The sequence below is a fragment of the Engystomops pustulosus genome, chromosome 1 (assembly GCF_040894005.1).
Source record: "Engystomops pustulosus chromosome 1, aEngPut4.maternal, whole genome shotgun sequence".
In the NCBI taxonomy this organism is placed as follows: Eukaryota; Metazoa; Chordata; class Amphibia; order Anura; family Leptodactylidae; genus Engystomops; species Engystomops pustulosus.
In genome coordinates, this window is record NC_092411.1 from 154,789,383 (window position 1) to 154,807,532 (window position 18,150).

An 18,150-nucleotide genomic window follows, 5' to 3' on the forward strand; every position below is an offset into this window, starting at 1 on the left:
CGGGTGGAAGAGACTGTGCGGGTGGTGCTCTGCCGTTACACTAGGTAAATGGTTCATGCAAATAAAGACAAGAGAGAGCGGCACTCACCCAGTGATCTTCTTTATTTTGCTTTCTGCATGTGACAGGGAGGTGCAGCACAAGAAGGACTTCGGCGACGGGCCGTTTCGCGCACTCCTGCGCTTCGTCAAGCCGACGAAAAAAATAAATAAAATAATATAAAATATATGCCTACATCTAAGTGGTCTCTAATTAGTGGAGAACTTTTTAATTGAAGCTGTAGCCACTAGCTGGTAATCCAGAAGTTAACAATTTGAAATGTTGTTATCCAAAAAGAATCTTTATTCTATTGTAAAGCAATTGGTTGGAAGGTGCTGCCACCTGACTAGGGTGGTATAAAAACCCCTGGTGGGCGGGTGTACGTGGTCACAGTGAGAGACTCCTTCTTGGAGCAGAAGTCAGTTCCAGCAAGCAGAGGAGAGAGCAGCACATGTCTGTGCTGCAATAGTCACACTACAAGGAAGCAGAGGTCCAGCATCTGGACTTGGCTTCTTCTTTACCCAGCCTAGCCTGAAGCTATTACCAGGCTTTGAGCAACCCTTCCTGCGGATTAGCTATCTCCCCCCAGCTTTCCAGCTCTGCTGAATCTGCTGCTGATGTTAGGCTGTCGCCTGCCATTTGAAGTTGAATAGAGAACTGTAAGTTGATTTGCACAACGTGTTTCCGTGTAATCCCTGGATCAGGCTGTCTCAACATCATGGGCTCCCCATCACTATATACACCTCATAGGGTTGCCCCAGGGAGAAACCTATTTCACCAGCCTCTCCCTACATATTTCTTGCACACACCACCTGCTGGAGACCTGTCAGACTGTAGGCCCTTCCTCCGGTTCCAATACCAAGCACCGTGACCATAGCGTGCCCAAGGCCACATAAGCAAGCCACCCCGGTATTCTGGGCCCCGTCTGCCTACTGCTACCGAAGAAAGGCTAGGCCCTGGCTGGGGATGTTGCAAGAGGCATCACGATCAGGATTATCTACTTCTGTTCCTTATGTTGGAACTTTCAACTGTCGTTTTATTTGACTGTGCTGCCTAACATTGGGTTAAGGCCCAAGTGTGATTGAACTTTACCAGATAGACTGTGTGATTTTACTGCCACGTTCTGAAGAGTGCTGCTCCACCACCCACAAGGTTAATTCCTGCTACTTCTACTGCAAGAGCACTGCTGCAGCGCTGAAAGCATTAACTTCTGCAAAACTCTGTGCTATGTGCAACATCCGGTGCTCGGTATGGGGACTGGAGGGTTGTACAAAAACCAAGAGAGAAGTGTGACGTGTTATAGGTACTAGAATGATACACTCAGTAAGTCAATAGAAAATACAATTGCGATTTTTATTATAGAAAAAATACATACATATAATGATCTAAGCCGGCCACGCGCCGCTGTTTTCTATGGAGGGAGGAGGGATCACCCCCTCCTTCACACATGGTATGCCCGCAAGGCATACACTACACTAGGGTAAGACCATCAGATGCAAGTATACTATGTATATCGTGTACCATATTTACTATATGGGGTAGATTTATCAAGTGTGAAAGTCAGAATATTTCCAGTTACCCATGGCAACCAATCACAGCTCAGCTTTCATTTTACCAGTGCTCATGAATATTTTAAAGGGGAGCTGTAATTGGTTGCCATGGGTAACTCGAAATATTCTGACTTTCAGACACTTGATAAATCTGCCCCTATATGTCTATGATTATGCCACCAAGGTGATGTGTCCTCTGACAAATTTCAGGCCTTGGTGCAAAGAGTGGATTACAGGTCATGACACCATGCATTACCTAAGAAAACAGTTGGTTTAAGGGGGGTAGCTACCAACCGTATTATATTTGTGTAATGTAACTAGTCCGACTACACCAACCCCGATTCCAATAGCCAGGACCATGGGCGGTTTGTCTCCCCTACACTGCACATAGCCCCAAGCACTTCACCCAGAGTGCACTTTATTTTTCACCCCTTCAAGTTGTAGCCCGTGGACCATCTGGAGGCTTTGCACGGCTCGTTCAATTACCAAGGAGAGCTTTCTGACTATTGATGTCTGTGAGGTCACTGTGACTATTGGCAGCTGAAATCTCTGTAACTATTGGCTACTGTGGTGACACTGGGACTTTTGGATACCATGGGGGCCCTAAGAATGTGTGCTACTGTGCAGCAGTGTGGCTATTGTGGAAGAAGCTGATTTGGTGGTCTAGGTCATACAAGAAAATAAAACAAGTCTCAACCAATGAAAGACTTCATATGTGTGTGACCATATCACAGTAAATGTTTGATTTACCCATGAGCTCACAATTTATTATTTTTCCTATGAGGTTGAGCTACATGGAGACTTTTTGTAACTAAATTAAAGATCCCCGTGTAATATATAGCGAGCCACCCACTGTAGTATATAACTAGCCAGCCCCCCGGTAGTATATAGCAAGCCAGCCCCCCTGTAGTATATAGCCAACCCCCTGTAGTATATAGCAAGTCACCCCCCTGTAGGGCATAGCTAGCCTGCCCCCCCTGTAGTATATAGCCAGCCCCCTGTAGTATATAGCCAGCCAGCCTCTTGTAATATATAGCCAGCCAACCCCCAGTAGTATACCACCCCCCCATAGTATATAGCCAGCCTACCCGTCCTGTTGTATATAGCCAGCCTGTCCACCCCACCCATAGTACATAGCCAGCCTGCCCTGTAGTATATAGCCAGCCTGCCTTCCCTGTAGTATATAGCCAGCCTGCCTCCACTGCCAGTAATTTGGACATGCTCCTATTCAGGCCCCGAGCTTGACCAGAGCTCCATGATTTTGGAAATGGACAGCTGAATGGATGGTGACAGTGGTTTTGCTGCTGGTGGTAGCAATGTCACATCATCTCTCTGCAGGGAGACAGAGGGTCTTCAGACTTGGGTGAAGTGGAAAAGGCTGGGCCAACTGAAGATGAACTGTGGCATGAAAGCCAGAGAAGTCTTCAGATAAATGAGTGATGCTCTGTGGTTTCGTAGTCAGGTCACTTACTGTGTCTGACACCACATGCTGTGTCTTCTGGCTCTGTTTTGCTGGGCTTCTGGCAGCAGGGAATGGCAGTGGGCCACCTCTCCCCTTTTTGGGAGAGCCTTTTGCCGGAGGTTGTGCGGGTTAGGTGGCATACCCGATGGAGTCCCTCTCTGGTGTGGAGGGGTTGCTTGTGGGAAAATGGTAAGGAGGTCAAGGCGCCGCTGGAGTGTAGTGAGGTGGCGCTTATTGAACTCCTTGCTGAAACAGTTTTTCTTGCTTCTGAAGATTCCTTTTGGCTCTGTATCGCATCATGGGTGGTTGGGACATCGATGGTGAGCTGTTGGTGAGAAACTGTTGGTGAGTTTTGTTGTTCAGCTGTTAGGAGCTCAAGGATCAAGCGGTCATTCATCTCAGCAGCCAAGCCATGCCCTCCCCCCAAACTTTTGCAACATATAAACATTTTTATAAAAAGTGATCAGTAGGTTGTACAGTCCCCAAAATGGTAGTAAAAACTTACACCTTACACAGCTCTGTACATGGAAGTATGAAAAAGTTATCAGTAATTATTTTTTGTAGAAAAACATTTTAAAATGTATTAAAACATAATAAAACCTATATAAATTAAGTAGCTCCTAGATCATACTGACCCAAAGAATAGAAGGGATGTGCCATTTGGAGCACATAATGAGAGCCTACAAGAAAATGGTGTAAATGTGGGGGGGGGGGGGTTCGTCAATTTCACTGCATTTGGAATGTTTTTCCAGCCTCCCAATATAAGGGAAGCTGAAGGAAAAACAAAAAATAGAAATGCAAATACTATAAAGGCCATTGGTCGGGAACAGGTTAATGATGATGCATTTTGCCCAATTAATTTGCAATGTGTTTTAAAATGTAATACAAAGTATAGTGTAAATGAGTCCTTAGAGAAAATCTACCATTTTATTTTATGCATTATGAACCAAACATACCTTTAGAATGCTGTAACTACACTAATGCAGAAGCATATCTTGTTTAATCCCTGAGCTAAGTGGTTTTGCTTGAAAAACAACCTTAAAATTATGCTACTGAGGCTCTGTTGCTTCTGTGCCTGGCTCAGCGCCTTTCCTCTCACATTAAGTATGAACTGCTCGAGAAAATTATGTAATCAATGTGTTGTGCCTGACAGGCAGAAGTTATCAATGGCTGCATCATCTGCCAGCTGCTGTGTATGAGTGATCCAGCTCAGGTTGATTAGTCCTATCTGAACAGTTCAGGAAACTCCATGTGTAATGTGTTCATGTATGGCAGCCTGTAGCACTCAGCTTTCCCAATGTCCTAAATTGTTTTTTCAGCAAAACCACTCAGCTCAGGGATTAAACAAGATATGTTTCTTCATCAGTGTAGCTACAGTATTTTCAAGGTATGTTTGGTTCATAATGCATGAAATCAAATGGTAGATTTCCTTTAAAATGTACATGTAATATTTCCATGCAGCAGTAGGTGGACCCCTAGAATCAATTTCACTGGTGACCCCTAGTCCCCACATGTCAACACTGTTTGTACCCATATTCCAGATGCTACATCTAGACCTCTTACATCTTACTCATCTGAAACAGCATTATCTCCAAAAACAGAAATTTGGGGCATTGTGCATGTCATACAATGGGGCAGATTTACTTACCCGGCCCATTCGCGATCCAGCGGCGCGTTCTCTGCGCTGGATTCGGGTCCGGCTGGGATTTATGATGGTAGTTCCTCCGCCGTCCACCAGGTGGCGCTGCTGCGCTGAAGTCCGCTGGAATGCCTCGAAATACACCGGCCCATCCTGGATGAAGGTGAGTGAAATTTTCGTGACACAATTTTTTTTTAAATGCGGCGGGTTTTCCGAATCCGTCGGGTTGTCGCTCGGCCACGCCCCCCGATTTCCGTCGCGTGCATGCCGGCGCCGATGCGCCACAATCCGATCGCATGCGCCAAAATCCCGGGGCAATTCAGGTACAATCGCCGCAAATCGGAAATATTCGGGTAACACGTTGGGAAAACGGGAATCGGGCCCTTAGTAAATGACCCCCAATGGCTCACACATTACACCAATCTGAAAGCCATTTTAATTATCTATTCAGTTTGGTTTAGTAATACCGTATATAGTTTTTAAATTACATAGAGGATAAAGGATGTAAAGATTCCCTGTAAAAATTGTCTGGCGCACTGTGAATTTAACGTTACTTTTGACACCAGCAAATTGCAATATTGTAATGTTTACATCTAATAAACGTTTCTGGCAGATGTGAGTATTAATTCTTCATTTCTATATATAGCAGTATGTATATGCTCAAAAATGTCAATTTTGTTATAATAGGAGCGTTTTCTATTTTTTCACACATTTGTAGAATATAACCAATTATTGCAAGACTTTTCTATTATAACTAGAGATGAGCTAACACACTCGTCCGAGCTCGATGCTCGTTCGAGCATTAGCATACTCGAAACTGCTCGTTGCTCGGGCGAGTATTTCGCCCGCTCGAGAAAATGGCATCTCCCGCCGTTGTGATTTTTGGCGGCCAGAAACAGAGCCAATCACAAGCCAGGAGACTCTGCACTCCACCCAGCATGACGTGGTACCCTTACACGTCGATGGCAGTGGTTGGCTGGCCTGATCAGGTAACCCTGGAATAGACTAGCCCCTGCCCACTCTGCTCGGATCATTCTCTGTCTGGATGCCGCTAGGGAGAGAGCTGCTGCTGGTCAGGGAAAGCGTTAGGCTGTTCTATTAGAATAGTGTTAGGCAGGAATGATTCTACAAGAACCCAACAGCCCTTCTCAGGGCTACAATAACGTTATATATTTTTTTTTTATTTGCTTGTGGCTGGGCTTGCTGGCACTAGTAGTGCAGCTAGTACCATATTGTGAGGAATTTGCAGGGAGACTTGCGACCATTGTGTTTAGCTCTTAGTGACACACATATCCACCTCAAACACCGAAGTGGGACAATTTATTAGGGGTTTGATTTGAATTAGGCACAGTCTGCTGATTTTTTTTTTTTTTACGTTTATTTTTTTTTATAACTCAAAGTAATCTGGCAAAGCAGTGTGCTTTCAGTGTCGCACAGATCAGGCCAGTGAGGGGAGTGAATTCTTGCGCGTTGGGACTCTGGCGCATATGGCATATTTCATGCTAGGCTGCCTATCCCGTGACCCTCGCGTTCAAAGAATTTATTCCAGCACCGATTACTGGGTATTCACTCTCCTGGACCCACGGTACAAGCAACATCTTTCCACTCTCATACCTGGAGAGGAAAGGAGTGTGAAAATGCATGAATACCAGCAGGCCCTGGTGCACAAGCTGAAACAGTATTTCCCTTCTGACAGCGCTAGCGGCAGAGGGCGTACTTCTGCGGGACAAGTAGCGAGGGAGAGTAGGCGAGCAGGCAGCTTGTCCAGCACTGGCAGGGGTACGCTTTACAAGGCCTTTGCCAGTTTTATGTCACCCCAGCAAGACACTGTCACATGTCCCCAGTCTCGGCAGAGTAGGGCTGATCTTTACAGAAAGATGGTGAGGGAGTACGTAGCTGACCATATCATCGCCCTAAATGATCACACAGCTCCCTACAACTACTGGGTTTCAAAGCTGGACATGTGGCACGAACTGGCGCTGTACGTCTTGGAGGTTCTTGCCTGCCCTGCCGCTAGCGTATTGTCCGAGAGGGTTTTCAGTGCAGCTGGTGGCATCATCACCGATAAGCGTACACGCCTGTCAACTGACAGCGCTGACAGGCTGACGCTTATCAAGATGAGTAAAGCCTGGATTTCTCAGGATTTCCATTCTCCACCAGGTGAAGGAAGCTCAACCTGAATAATTTATGCACTCCTCCTCCTCATTTTCCTCCTTCTCCTCCTCTTTGTACACTAAAGCAGAGGAAACTGGCTCTAGCTATAGTACTCTATGTATTTAATTTTTCTGGAGGGCCACCTACCCGGTCCTCTGTTTTAAACATTTTTTGGGAGTGCCACATACAGGCACTCAATCTATTTAATTTTTCTGGAGGACCACCTACCTGCTCCTCTGGTTTGAAAACTTTTTTGGACTGCCACATACAGGCACTCAATTTATTTAATTTTTCTGGAGGACCACCTACCTGCTCCTCTGGTTTGAAAACTTTTTTGGACTGCCACATACAGGAACTATCCAAATTAAATTGTCTCCATAGCAGCCTCCACACGTCGTCTTTTTAGCTGCCTTCACACGTTGTCTCCATTGCTACCACCACACGTCATCGCCATAGCTGCCTCCAAAAGTCGTCCATATAGCTGCCTCCATACATCGTCCCCTTAGCAAACGAGCTGTGTCAGGCAGAATTTTGGGTTGTTTTCATGGCTTCCACATCAAACTTGTTAACTTTGTCGCCACCCTGCTGTGATATCCACAAAATATACTGGCAAACTTTTATCATTTACCGATATTATTTCAGCGCTTCTTGCGCATCTGTTTACATTCCCCTCACCCGCCATAACCCAAACTTATAAGAACGCTACTAAACTTGATCTTATACAAAAGGTTCTTAGAAGTGCTGTTTGGGGAGTAGCCGAGAGACAGGGGCTTGGATAGGCGAAAGCTTGCCTGGCAGCGGAGCGCCAGCTCCATCCCAAGATCCAACTAACATAGTTTTAACTGCAGCACCTTTAATCTACTACTACTTCACTGCCTCCAAACATCGTCCCCTTATCAAACGAGCTGTGTCAGGCAGAATTTTCAGGTGTTTCACCAGATACATAGTGGAACACGGCCCATCTGTCGCCGCCATGCTGGAGACCTGAAGTTGCAATCATAGCAGCACAATATGGATGCCCCATACTGTCGCTCTTAATCATAGAACCATTTCCGAAAAAACAATTAAAAATAGAACCACTATGCTATTCCATTATTCCTAGGTGAAATATTCAAACGACCCGACCTGCTTTGAAAATTATAATTTTTTCAAAGTAAACGCTTCTGGCCCCCAGGCCCATTTTGGGTGGGGAGGAGCCGAGAGACAGGGGCTTGGACAGGCGAAAGCTCGCCTGGCAGCGGACCGCCAGCTCCATCCCAAGATTAGGCAGCCTCAGAGGCATCCATGCATGCTGCCCCTGCTGTTTCCTGTCCATTTTGCCTCCACGATCCTCCACAGCGTCCACCAATGTCTCCATGCGCAACTTTCAACTCTCTATACCCCATACGCTGGAGCACGAGAGGATATGCAGCACATCATCCCCTTATCAAACGGCTGTGTCAGGCAGAATTTTCAGGTGTTTCACCAGATACATAGTGGAACTCGGCCCATCTGTCGCCGCCATGCTGAAGACCTGAAGTTGCAATCATAGCAGCGCAATATGGATGCCCCATACTGTCGCTCTTAATCATGGAAGTCGTCTCCATGGCTGCCTCCACATGTCGTCCCATTATCAAACAAGCTGTGTCAGGCTCATTTTTCGGGTGTTTCACCAGATACGTTATGGAACTTGGTCACTATGTCGCCATCATGCTGTGTTATCGACTAAATATACCGTCAACCTTTTGTTCACATAGGAAATCATTTCAGCGCTTCTTGCTCACCTCATTTGGTTCCTCTCTGCCACCCATTGGTTTGAAGCCTGAGTCCATTTAGGGTATGTCGCCATGACACTCTCTAGCCTGCCGCTGCTGCCGCTGCCTCTGCATGCCGTCCCCTATAGTGTCAAGGTCAATTATTGCATGTTTTAGGTGCTTTCTAGCCTCATTCGGTCACTCTGTCATGGCCATGCTGTTGCCCATAATTTTGGCATAATGGTACGATTAAGCAGCCTCAGAGGCATCCATGCATGCTGCCCCTGCTGTTTCCTGTCCATTTCCGTGGTGTTTCCATCCTTTTCTGAGGTTCCCAGGTGTTTGGCCAAGCTTCCCTGTGCAGAGCCTTGGTCCCCTTGAAAAATGCTCGAGTCTCCCATTGACTTCAATGGGGCTCGTTATTCGAGACGAGCACTCGAGCATCGGGAAAAGTTTGTCTCGAATAACGAGCACCCGAGCATTTTAGTGCTCGCTCATCTCTAATTATAACATATTTAGTAAAAGCACTTGTTGATGTTGTTTACATAACCTCTGCTCATTTTGATTTATGATTTTTATCCCCCTATAGATCGGGGATAACAATAACATTTGGTAAAACTTCTTGAACTATTTAATATGCTTCTCTATAATAATTCAGATGTGATCATAGAGAAAAACATGTGCTTTAAAAGACTTGTTGCTATTTTGGGTGCTCTGCCAAATAGGAATATCACAGGCACATTTAGGTGCAAAACAAGTATATCTATCATATAGACATAAGAAGTTTGATGGCCGACATCACTTTTACTGGTATACAATGCTTAGTGCTCTTTTGCACACTGTTTCAGAAAATATAATAAGCTCATGTTCCACTTGTAAAGAGCATCCACGTTACAATAGGCTTCTGCAGTCATTGCTGGGTGCTGCCTTCTTGTCTCAGACTTGCCCTCCCTCCTGTCTTCTCTCTTGGTCACCTCCTCCTCCCTCTGCTCTTCTCCTCCCATCTCCAGAGTACTGTATCCCAGCAGAGCTCCTCCAATAGGTGAAGTCCTGTGCTTTGGTGGCTGGATGATTGTTCTTCTCTTGTGATCTGGGAGCCTACTAGATGATTTTTTGGCTGGAAATGAAAAGGACATGGAGGTATCAGGCAATGAACACCCAGAACAATCACAGTATGTTATTGAAGATCCAGAATCTGGGAGAATATACAAGAGGGGGAAGCTTCTGGGAAAGGTAAATATTTCAGAATAACATTTCAATAAGATGTGTTTACTGTTATATATAGGGGGAAGTTATTAAAAAGTTACTATTGCTTATTTATGATTGTTTGTATTGCAGGTGAAATACCTTAATCTCTTAATACACAGATCTCTTGGGCTTGTTGTGTTTCTATGTAAAATCCTAGGAAATGTGTTTTAAAACCCGATTGCCAGAATATGATAAACTCTTAGGATGTTGAATATGATATGTTCCAGAGAGGCCCTGAAGGGTTAAAATGTGTTATAAGGTGACAGACTGTTATAAAATGTTAATTACAGCTTTTAAGGATCAGCTCAGCTGACTATCAGGTTCTGGAAGGAAGTTAGAGGCTGGAATGCTGTGTGTCACTGGGCTAATGTCAGGTAGGAATTGGCATGTGTCATTAATGACAGAACTATTATTATTTGATGTCTTTTCAGGGCGCCTTCGGCAGGTGCTACAAGTGCACAGATGTGTCCAGCAGGCAAATCTTTGCAGTGAAGATGATCTCTCACACCAGAAAAATTATGATACAGCAAAGAGGAGGGGTGAGGAATAATATTTGTAGACACTACTTCATGCCCATTTATGTATGCAGGGCATTGCAGAAGTTATTATGCTGTCCATTTTCACTATCCTTTATACATACAACATAGACTCATATATTATATTTTTATTTATGTTGGTATTTCCTATCACAGCAGGATGTCCCCTGTCTGCTTTTATGTCTGCTCATTACATCCCTGTGTATTTCTAATTTTCCAGGTTGAAAAAGAGATTGAACTCCATAGCCAACTAAAACACAGAAATATTGTGAGATTTCACCACCATTTTCAAGACCAGAAGTATATGTATTTGGTGATGGAGTACTGCAGACACAAGGTTTGCTTTCTAGGATGCATCACACATATGTGATATATCCATATATCATGGATTATTTTATTTTGTGATATCATGTCTGTATGAAGGAAAGAGCTACTAAGACACATAGAAATGCATTTATTTTTTAACCATTTATTTATTATGCAATATATAGATTGGGATTGCACAGAGGTGCCCCACAGATATTTAGTCTAATGCCTTCTTTTGGAAGACATCAGCATTTATTAGCCATACGTTATATTGTTGGTTTTATTATTATGTATAAATATCTTTAAACAAGGTCTTCACAGGCTCTTGGACAAAATATTATAGAAAGGAATATCTGAACGGAATGTCTAACTGGCAGCATGGAGTTATACTAAATGTAAAACAGCCCTTTTCCGTTGTTGTGCTTCCATTGTTCACTTCCCACATTCAAAAACCCATAGCTTTTTTATTTTCTGTGTATGGAGTTGTAAGAAGGCTTGTTTTTTGTGTTACAAATTGTACTTCCTAGTGATGGTACTTAATATTCCATGCCGTGTACAGGGAAGCTGTAAAAAATTCCAAATGCAGGAAAATTTATGAAAAACCACATTTGCACCATTTTCTTATCCTATTTTTACAACTTTTATTATTTGGGTTGATTAGATCACAGAGATACCAAATTCATATAGGTTATATTATATTTTAGTAGATTGGAAAAATTTGAATCTTTTGTAGACAAAAAAAAATTCTTCATTTAGTTGCCATATTCTGAAGAGCTGTGTAAGGTGTAATTTTTTGTGGCATGAAATGACATTTTAATTACTACCATTTTGGGGATTGTATGACCTTTTGATCCCTTTTTATTAACATTTTCATGTGTTGCAAAATGGTACAAAAATGTTGAACATTTGGGTTACAATTTTCCATTACAGGGTTTGCTTCCCGGGAATAACTATTTTTGCATTTTGAGCGTGAATTTTGGGTTGCGCTGATATACATAACATGTTTATGATTTTATTTGTTTATTTTTATATCAGTTGTAAGGAAAGGGGTGATTTAATTGTAAATGATGTAATTTCATTTACTCTTAATGCTTGCTATAACCATAACATGATTATTGCCCAGTGACCAAGAAGAAACTGAGCCTGTTTCGCGAAAACGGGGTAGGGTGAGGGCAGAAAAAGCGATCAGGGGTATAAAATACAGAACTGGGAAGGCACTAATGGAGCGATAACATATAAGTGTCACATGGATACTGGAAAAATAATACCTTGACCAAGCAGAAGCTTGGCTCTTCATGTGTCAGCGGGTCATTGGTGGTGACAAAGAGCTGGTGTGTGAGCTTCAGCCTGGGAAATGTGAAGTACTGAGAAACATTGGCCCGAGCATACACAGAATGATATCCCAATTATCAGATTATACTAGATTTTTATGGGACAGGACCTGTTTAAGTGATTCAGTCTGTAATGAAAGATGAAATGTAAGCATGGATCAGGTATTTAGAATTTCAAATCTGACTCTGTGTTTTAACCAGAGATTAGCAGTGGCAGCGATGTCTGAGTTGTAGTTTATTTCCCTTAAAGGAAATCTCACGTGATGTTACCTCCCTCTCCCAGCATTATGTGGGGGCATGCATAATTAGCAGCCCAGAATGCCGGGATGAGATGTCCGACACTCTGGGCTGCTAATTATAAGTTTCTTTTTTAAAAGACCCAGCGTGTCATGCTTAGAGAAGGAATCTGCCAGGATCAACATCAAGAGAAGCTTAGGTAAGTATGTGTATTTTATTATGTCTACCAGATAGTGGTAGATTTCCCTTAAGGGGCATTACTAGGCAGGGCTAGGCCCCATAATAAAGTTGTGGTTGGGCCCCCTTTCACTTGAACATTACTGGTTGAAATGCCCATTGTGTAAATCTGCAGCATAAGGGTGCATGTGCACATTGCATCCCATTAGAGGTACAGATGGCCAGAGCTTAGTGGACATAGATTCTGCTTATCTTCACCCTTAGTGTGTTATGAATTTATTGGTCATCTACAAGTTGGTTTAGTATCCTTCACTAACACGTGCTACACATAAATGAAATGCTGTAATCCTGCTGTAAATGAAATGCATCCTAAAGTAATATTAAAGGGGTATTCTCATCTAAGCACTGAAATTCAGTTTCATTAATCTGCCATTTATATACATTTCTTCAATTAGATGTTATTAAAAGTTTGCACCTGTGTTTAGATAATTTCTCATAAATGTTGCCATATGTTCTCTTACAAACAAGACTGTGTACTTTGATACGGCCACCTCTGCTGGAGGGATTGCAAAAAGAAACAAAAGTTTTTTGTATACGACATCCAATTGAAGAAATGTTTACATATGGCAAATGGATTAAATTAAATGTGAATGCCCAGATGGGAATACCCCTTTAAAGGTAATCTACCATCAAAAATAAAGCAAGATAAACCAGGGACACTTACTCATAGGTTCTGGCACTTTGACTGTGCTTTTTAAAACTTTACACCTTTTAAAATTATGCTAATGAGCCTTAAGGGATGCTGTTTGCTTTAACAGAGCCATTCTGCCTGCTGTAATTTCAGTACAGCAGAGCAAGATCCAGCACAAAAACACAGTAAAACAACATTAGCTCATTAACAACTCATTAGCATAATTACAAAAAGTTCATGGAAGGAAACCATGGAAAAAAAGTAGATTACCACAGTCAAGGTGCCTGGATCTATGAGTCAGTGTCCCTGGTTTATATTGCTTTATTTTGATGGTAAAAAGTACAATAGGTGGGTAACGTGTGTTCCCAACCTCATCCACCTAGTGGAGCATAGAAGAAGTACAAGTGGCGGAGAAAAGTGACATATAAGATGAAGTTTATTTAGATACAAAAGTATAAACAAGCAAAATCACACTGCAGGTGATCAGTGGGGTAGGGATCAATGCAGTGCGCCGACAATGTGAACAAGAAAAGGCCTCTCTAAAACAGGCGGAGCGGGGCCAAAATGCCCTTCCGGAGAGGCTGGAGGTCCCTGTTGTGCCCTACAGCGGGAAAAGGGAGGGACCTATAAAGCCCTGGTGTGACCTAAATTCGGGGCCGCAGTCCTAGGCGACTGCCACCCCGACCGGAAACTAACCCTATTCTCGGTCGCCTAACCCTGCACTTGGAGGGGAGGGGGGCAAGAATGGGAAGGTACGGGAGTATGGACAGGGTTAATCGGTCAGAGTAAATCACAGTCACGTGCCCTAGTGTTGTGGCAGGAACTGAATGCGTGGAATAAGTGGCAGCGTCAAGAGTTGGTGCTGACCGGAGGTCCAAGTCTGTAAAATGACAGTTACATGTATGTGTCCAAGTAGGTCAAAATGAAGGAGTGTAGTATGCGTGTCAATTCAAATTCCATGAGGAGAAGAGCAGACATAAGGCATACTAGTAGCTGCCCATGGCGATACCCTAGTGCAGTACAAATGACAAGGAGGGTCAAAGGAAGGGATCCAAGGCATGAGAATGGGTATGGATTCCCTTGTAGGTCAGGATTCCCTGTAGGTCAGGATTCCCTACATGCCATGTTTCGCCTGTAAACGACAGGCTCTTCAGGGGAAATGAGACCAATGTATTCCTGCACCTTGGGTGGGCGGAATGGGGTATCCGCAGGTGAGGTGATGCACCTACGATGGGGCCTGGGTAGATGTGGCTGGTGGAAGGGAGACCTTCCTAAAGCCCAGCCGGAGAAAGGAGGCGTGTACCAGGGTTGGTGAACAAGCCAGCGGTGCTGAGTAGACGCGCCAAAGTTGATGGGCGTCTGTGCGAGTCTGTTCCACTGACTACTCGGCACAGACGCCCATCAACTTTGGCGCGTCTCCTCAGCCTCCTGCAGTGTGATTTTGCTTGTTTATACTTTTGTATCTAAATAAACTTCATCTTATATGTCACTTTTCTCCGCCACTTGTACTTCTTTTATTTTGATGGTAGATTTATTTAAAATGATGTTTTTTTTAATGATCACCTGCAGTGTGATTTTGCTTGTTTATACTTTTGTATCTAAATAAACTTCATCTTATATGTCACTTTTCTCCGCCACTTGTACTTCTTTTATTTTGATGGTAGATTTATTTAAAATGATGTTTTTTTTAATGATGATAGGTTCCAGTAGGCTAATGTGTGCTCTTTATAGAAATGCATTTCTCAAAGTCCAGAGCAATTTTTTTGTTTTATAATCTTGTATTGTACCATACCTGACTCCCTGCCTGTAGCTTCTAGTAAGTCCCTGGGGGGGCATTCAAAATTCAGTAACCATTGCTCTAGCTTACTGTCATGTGTAATTAGAAGTAAGGAAATTGCGATGCTACTTCACTTCTTATTGTACATGCATTTCATAATATGCCGGGTTTCTAGGCAGTGAGTGGTATGCATACTAGTGAGTTGCTAACTGCTCACTGTCTAGCAACGGGACAGAGTACACAACGCATGCGCAATGAGAAGGGATGACAAGAGGCGTCACTGTGTCCTCACTTCTCATTGCGCATGACAGTAAGCTACAGCTCACTGCGCAACTGCAAGGTTAGCTTGTGGTGACAAAAGAGAGGAGGAAGGGAACAAGGGGAGAGGCAGAGGGAGGGAGTGGGAGGAAGAATTCATGCAACAACAGTTCCTGAATTTTGAACTGCCCCCCAGGACTTACTAGAAGCTACTAGCAGGAAGCCAGGTAGGCTACAATACAAGATTATAAAACAACAAAATTACTCTGGACTTTGAAAAAAGCATTTTTATAATGAGCAAACATTACCCCACTCTCATCATTGGAAAAAACCTTTGTGATGACAGGTTCCCTTTAAGGAGATATTTGCTCCTTATGGAATTTACTAGCATTAAATCCATTAAACAGATATATTGTAAAATAACCAGAAATGTAATCCCTGTTACTATTCTTTGTTTTCTTTATGCAGTCTCTTGCTCATATCTTAAGGGTACGGAAACTTTTAACAGAGCCTGAGGTGCGATACTATATGAAGCAGATATTACAAGGGGTTCAATTCTTGCACCAACAAGGTATTATCCACCGAGACCTTAAACTGAGTAAGTAGTTCACCTGCTGCTCCTGTAACCCTCTTATTGTGCAAAGTAGTTGTCTCTAGTTCATCGAAACTTGTATTTATTTTGCAAGAGCCAAAAGGTCATATAGTATCTCTCTAAAATATTCAGTCACAGTCTGGCTCCAGAAATAGGACATTCCACACACAGACATTATAAACCTGGCACTTCTTAACATACTCAACATGCAATAAAACTTGGATCTAATCCTTCTTGGGTTGCACCAGTGTAAAACATGCAAATATTATTTGACACAAACAGTCATTTGGGAAGTATGTTACAAAACCTACCATATATTTATAAAAATGAATGAGATAGATGAGATGCGGTGTGCTGAAAATCTGTTTTAAGTAAAGTGAATGTACTTTCTCATCTACTATTTATGAAGAGATTGTTGACCCACTGAGGAATTCACCTTTTCATCTGTGGGATAGTCTATATCTAATCACAAAAACCTCACCTTAAAGGGGTATTCCCACAAAGTCAAGATTCTTAAATATATGCAGGATAACAAAACAACACATTCTCTAATTCAACAAAAATACAGCATTTCACAGATATAATTCCAATCTGTCTCTATAAGTCTTGGTGTTTACAATTTTGGTTGTCCCTGGACGATTATTCCAATGAATAGCTTCTCTTATCTTCACACTACAGTGTTCTCTGCATCCTGCCACTCCCCCCTGCATTACAAGACCAGTTCAGATACAGGCACTTCCTGTCAGCAAGCAGCAGTGTGCAGACACTTAATCTACAAGCTTCAGGCAAGATAAGCAGAGATGACTCTGTGTTTTATTGATTAAGTGAGGGAGCAAAGCTCAGTGTGTTATTGTGTTTTTTATCCTTCTCATGACTTATCCATCTCTTTTTCTGTGTTGGATAGTAATAGAATGTTCAGAAGTTAAATAAAAGTGAAGATAAACCCTACACCCTGTTGATCTAAGCACATTGTCAGCACACAGCATCTCATAGCACAGAGAAATCATGAAGTGTCTGCTTAGAGAGTCCCCACCCACACTCTGGAATTTTACACTGACCATCTCCTGAGTTATAGGAGCTAAAACAGCAATAAGTCAGTGTCAGTGCTTAACTGACTGTGTTGTTTTTGTTTTTTTTGGGAGATTACCGAGTCAGTAGCTCCTCACATGTTATTCTCCAGCTTCAGAACAGTCAATTTTCTACATTTAGAAAACAGAAATATAACTGAGTAAAATTGTTAAGTAAGGGGGTTATAAAAGATCTTTATTCTGTAAATATCACTAGGGGATTAAAATTTGTGGACTTTCTTTCATGGGCAAAACACTTTAATACCTAATAGGGCTAAAAACCACTCAAATCCCAGATTGTGCGGTGGCCGAATTTTATGGACAGAACACTGTACCCCGGAATGGCATTCCTAGCATCATAGTGGCAGTACCAAAGGTGTCCTTTTCTATTACTTTTATTTATTTTTTTACATCATACGGTAATAGTCTAGTGCGTATGGAATAAAGGAACATAGAATAACATTTATTGCAGGACATTCTGTGGCCAGTCAATCAGTTTGTGATCGGATTGTGTCATAAAGATGGCATACCAGGAATCCTTGATCAAGCCCTGGGTTGCCAGATGCCTGAATACTGCATGTTGGATGATACTAAGGAAGGGATAACAATTCTAGCAACCCTTCAGATGCCATGGTCACGCTTTACTGTTGTTACTCCTGACCATCAATATAAATCCTTTGTGTTTCTCCTATAGACCCACTTTCCACTGCAGTCTATGAAGTACATTTGTTTAATTAAGTCATGTATACAGAACATGGAGAATTCAAGCACATGACAAAATGCAGAACTTGTAGTCCTGTCCTGTTTTAAATTAACATTGTAGAAAAATACTTTAGATTACTGTGTCAAATCTAGGTACACCTGTATGAATGATATGTCAGATAGTAAAGCATTTTCTTTGCTCTGGTATTCAGTAGTTTTTTATGACTTTACTTTCATGATCTCAGATAATTAGTTGATGTAAGATAAAACCTTGAGTTAAATCATTAAGTGTTGACGAATTCAAGATGTTACTGAAAAAAGCATCCACTGAATATGTCATAGGTTATAAAGGCAGCTATGTTTAACCATTAATATAAATTATACACAATGTTGATGATAGTGTTGCCTAAAATAAAAGAAATTGAGAGGACGTGCTGAAAATAAACTCTTCTTATAATTAGAAATAGACCGGCTCGTCGTCCATGTACCCCTTCAGTGAACCTCTACCCCTTTGTGCTCTCTCCCAGACATGTCAGAAATTCTACTAGATACAAATATACCCCCAGACACAGTTACATGCTGCACAGTTGCTGCTTTTAGCTGAGGCTTCAAAGAAACACACGCCATCTCTCTTAATAGGCAGTCCACTGTCT

The 18,150-nt window shown here is 42.5% G+C and overlaps 1 protein-coding gene across 1 annotated transcript in view; it reads left to right on the forward strand.

Moving 5' to 3' along the window:
- The first annotated feature begins 9,588 nt into the window (after window positions 1-9,588).
- Window positions 9,589-18,150, forward strand: part of PLK5 (polo like kinase 5 (inactive)) — a 31,588-nt gene continuing 23,026 nt past the window's right edge. Inside the window, exons 1-4 of the mRNA XM_072112176.1 lie at window positions 9,589-9,808; window positions 10,255-10,362; window positions 10,580-10,696; window positions 15,605-15,734. Of these exons, the coding sequence (XP_071968277.1) occupies window positions 9,710-9,808; window positions 10,255-10,362; window positions 10,580-10,696; window positions 15,605-15,734 (454 nt within the window). The 5' untranslated portion in view covers window positions 9,589-9,709. The remainder of the gene's footprint in view (window positions 9,809-10,254; window positions 10,363-10,579; window positions 10,697-15,604; window positions 15,735-18,150) is intronic.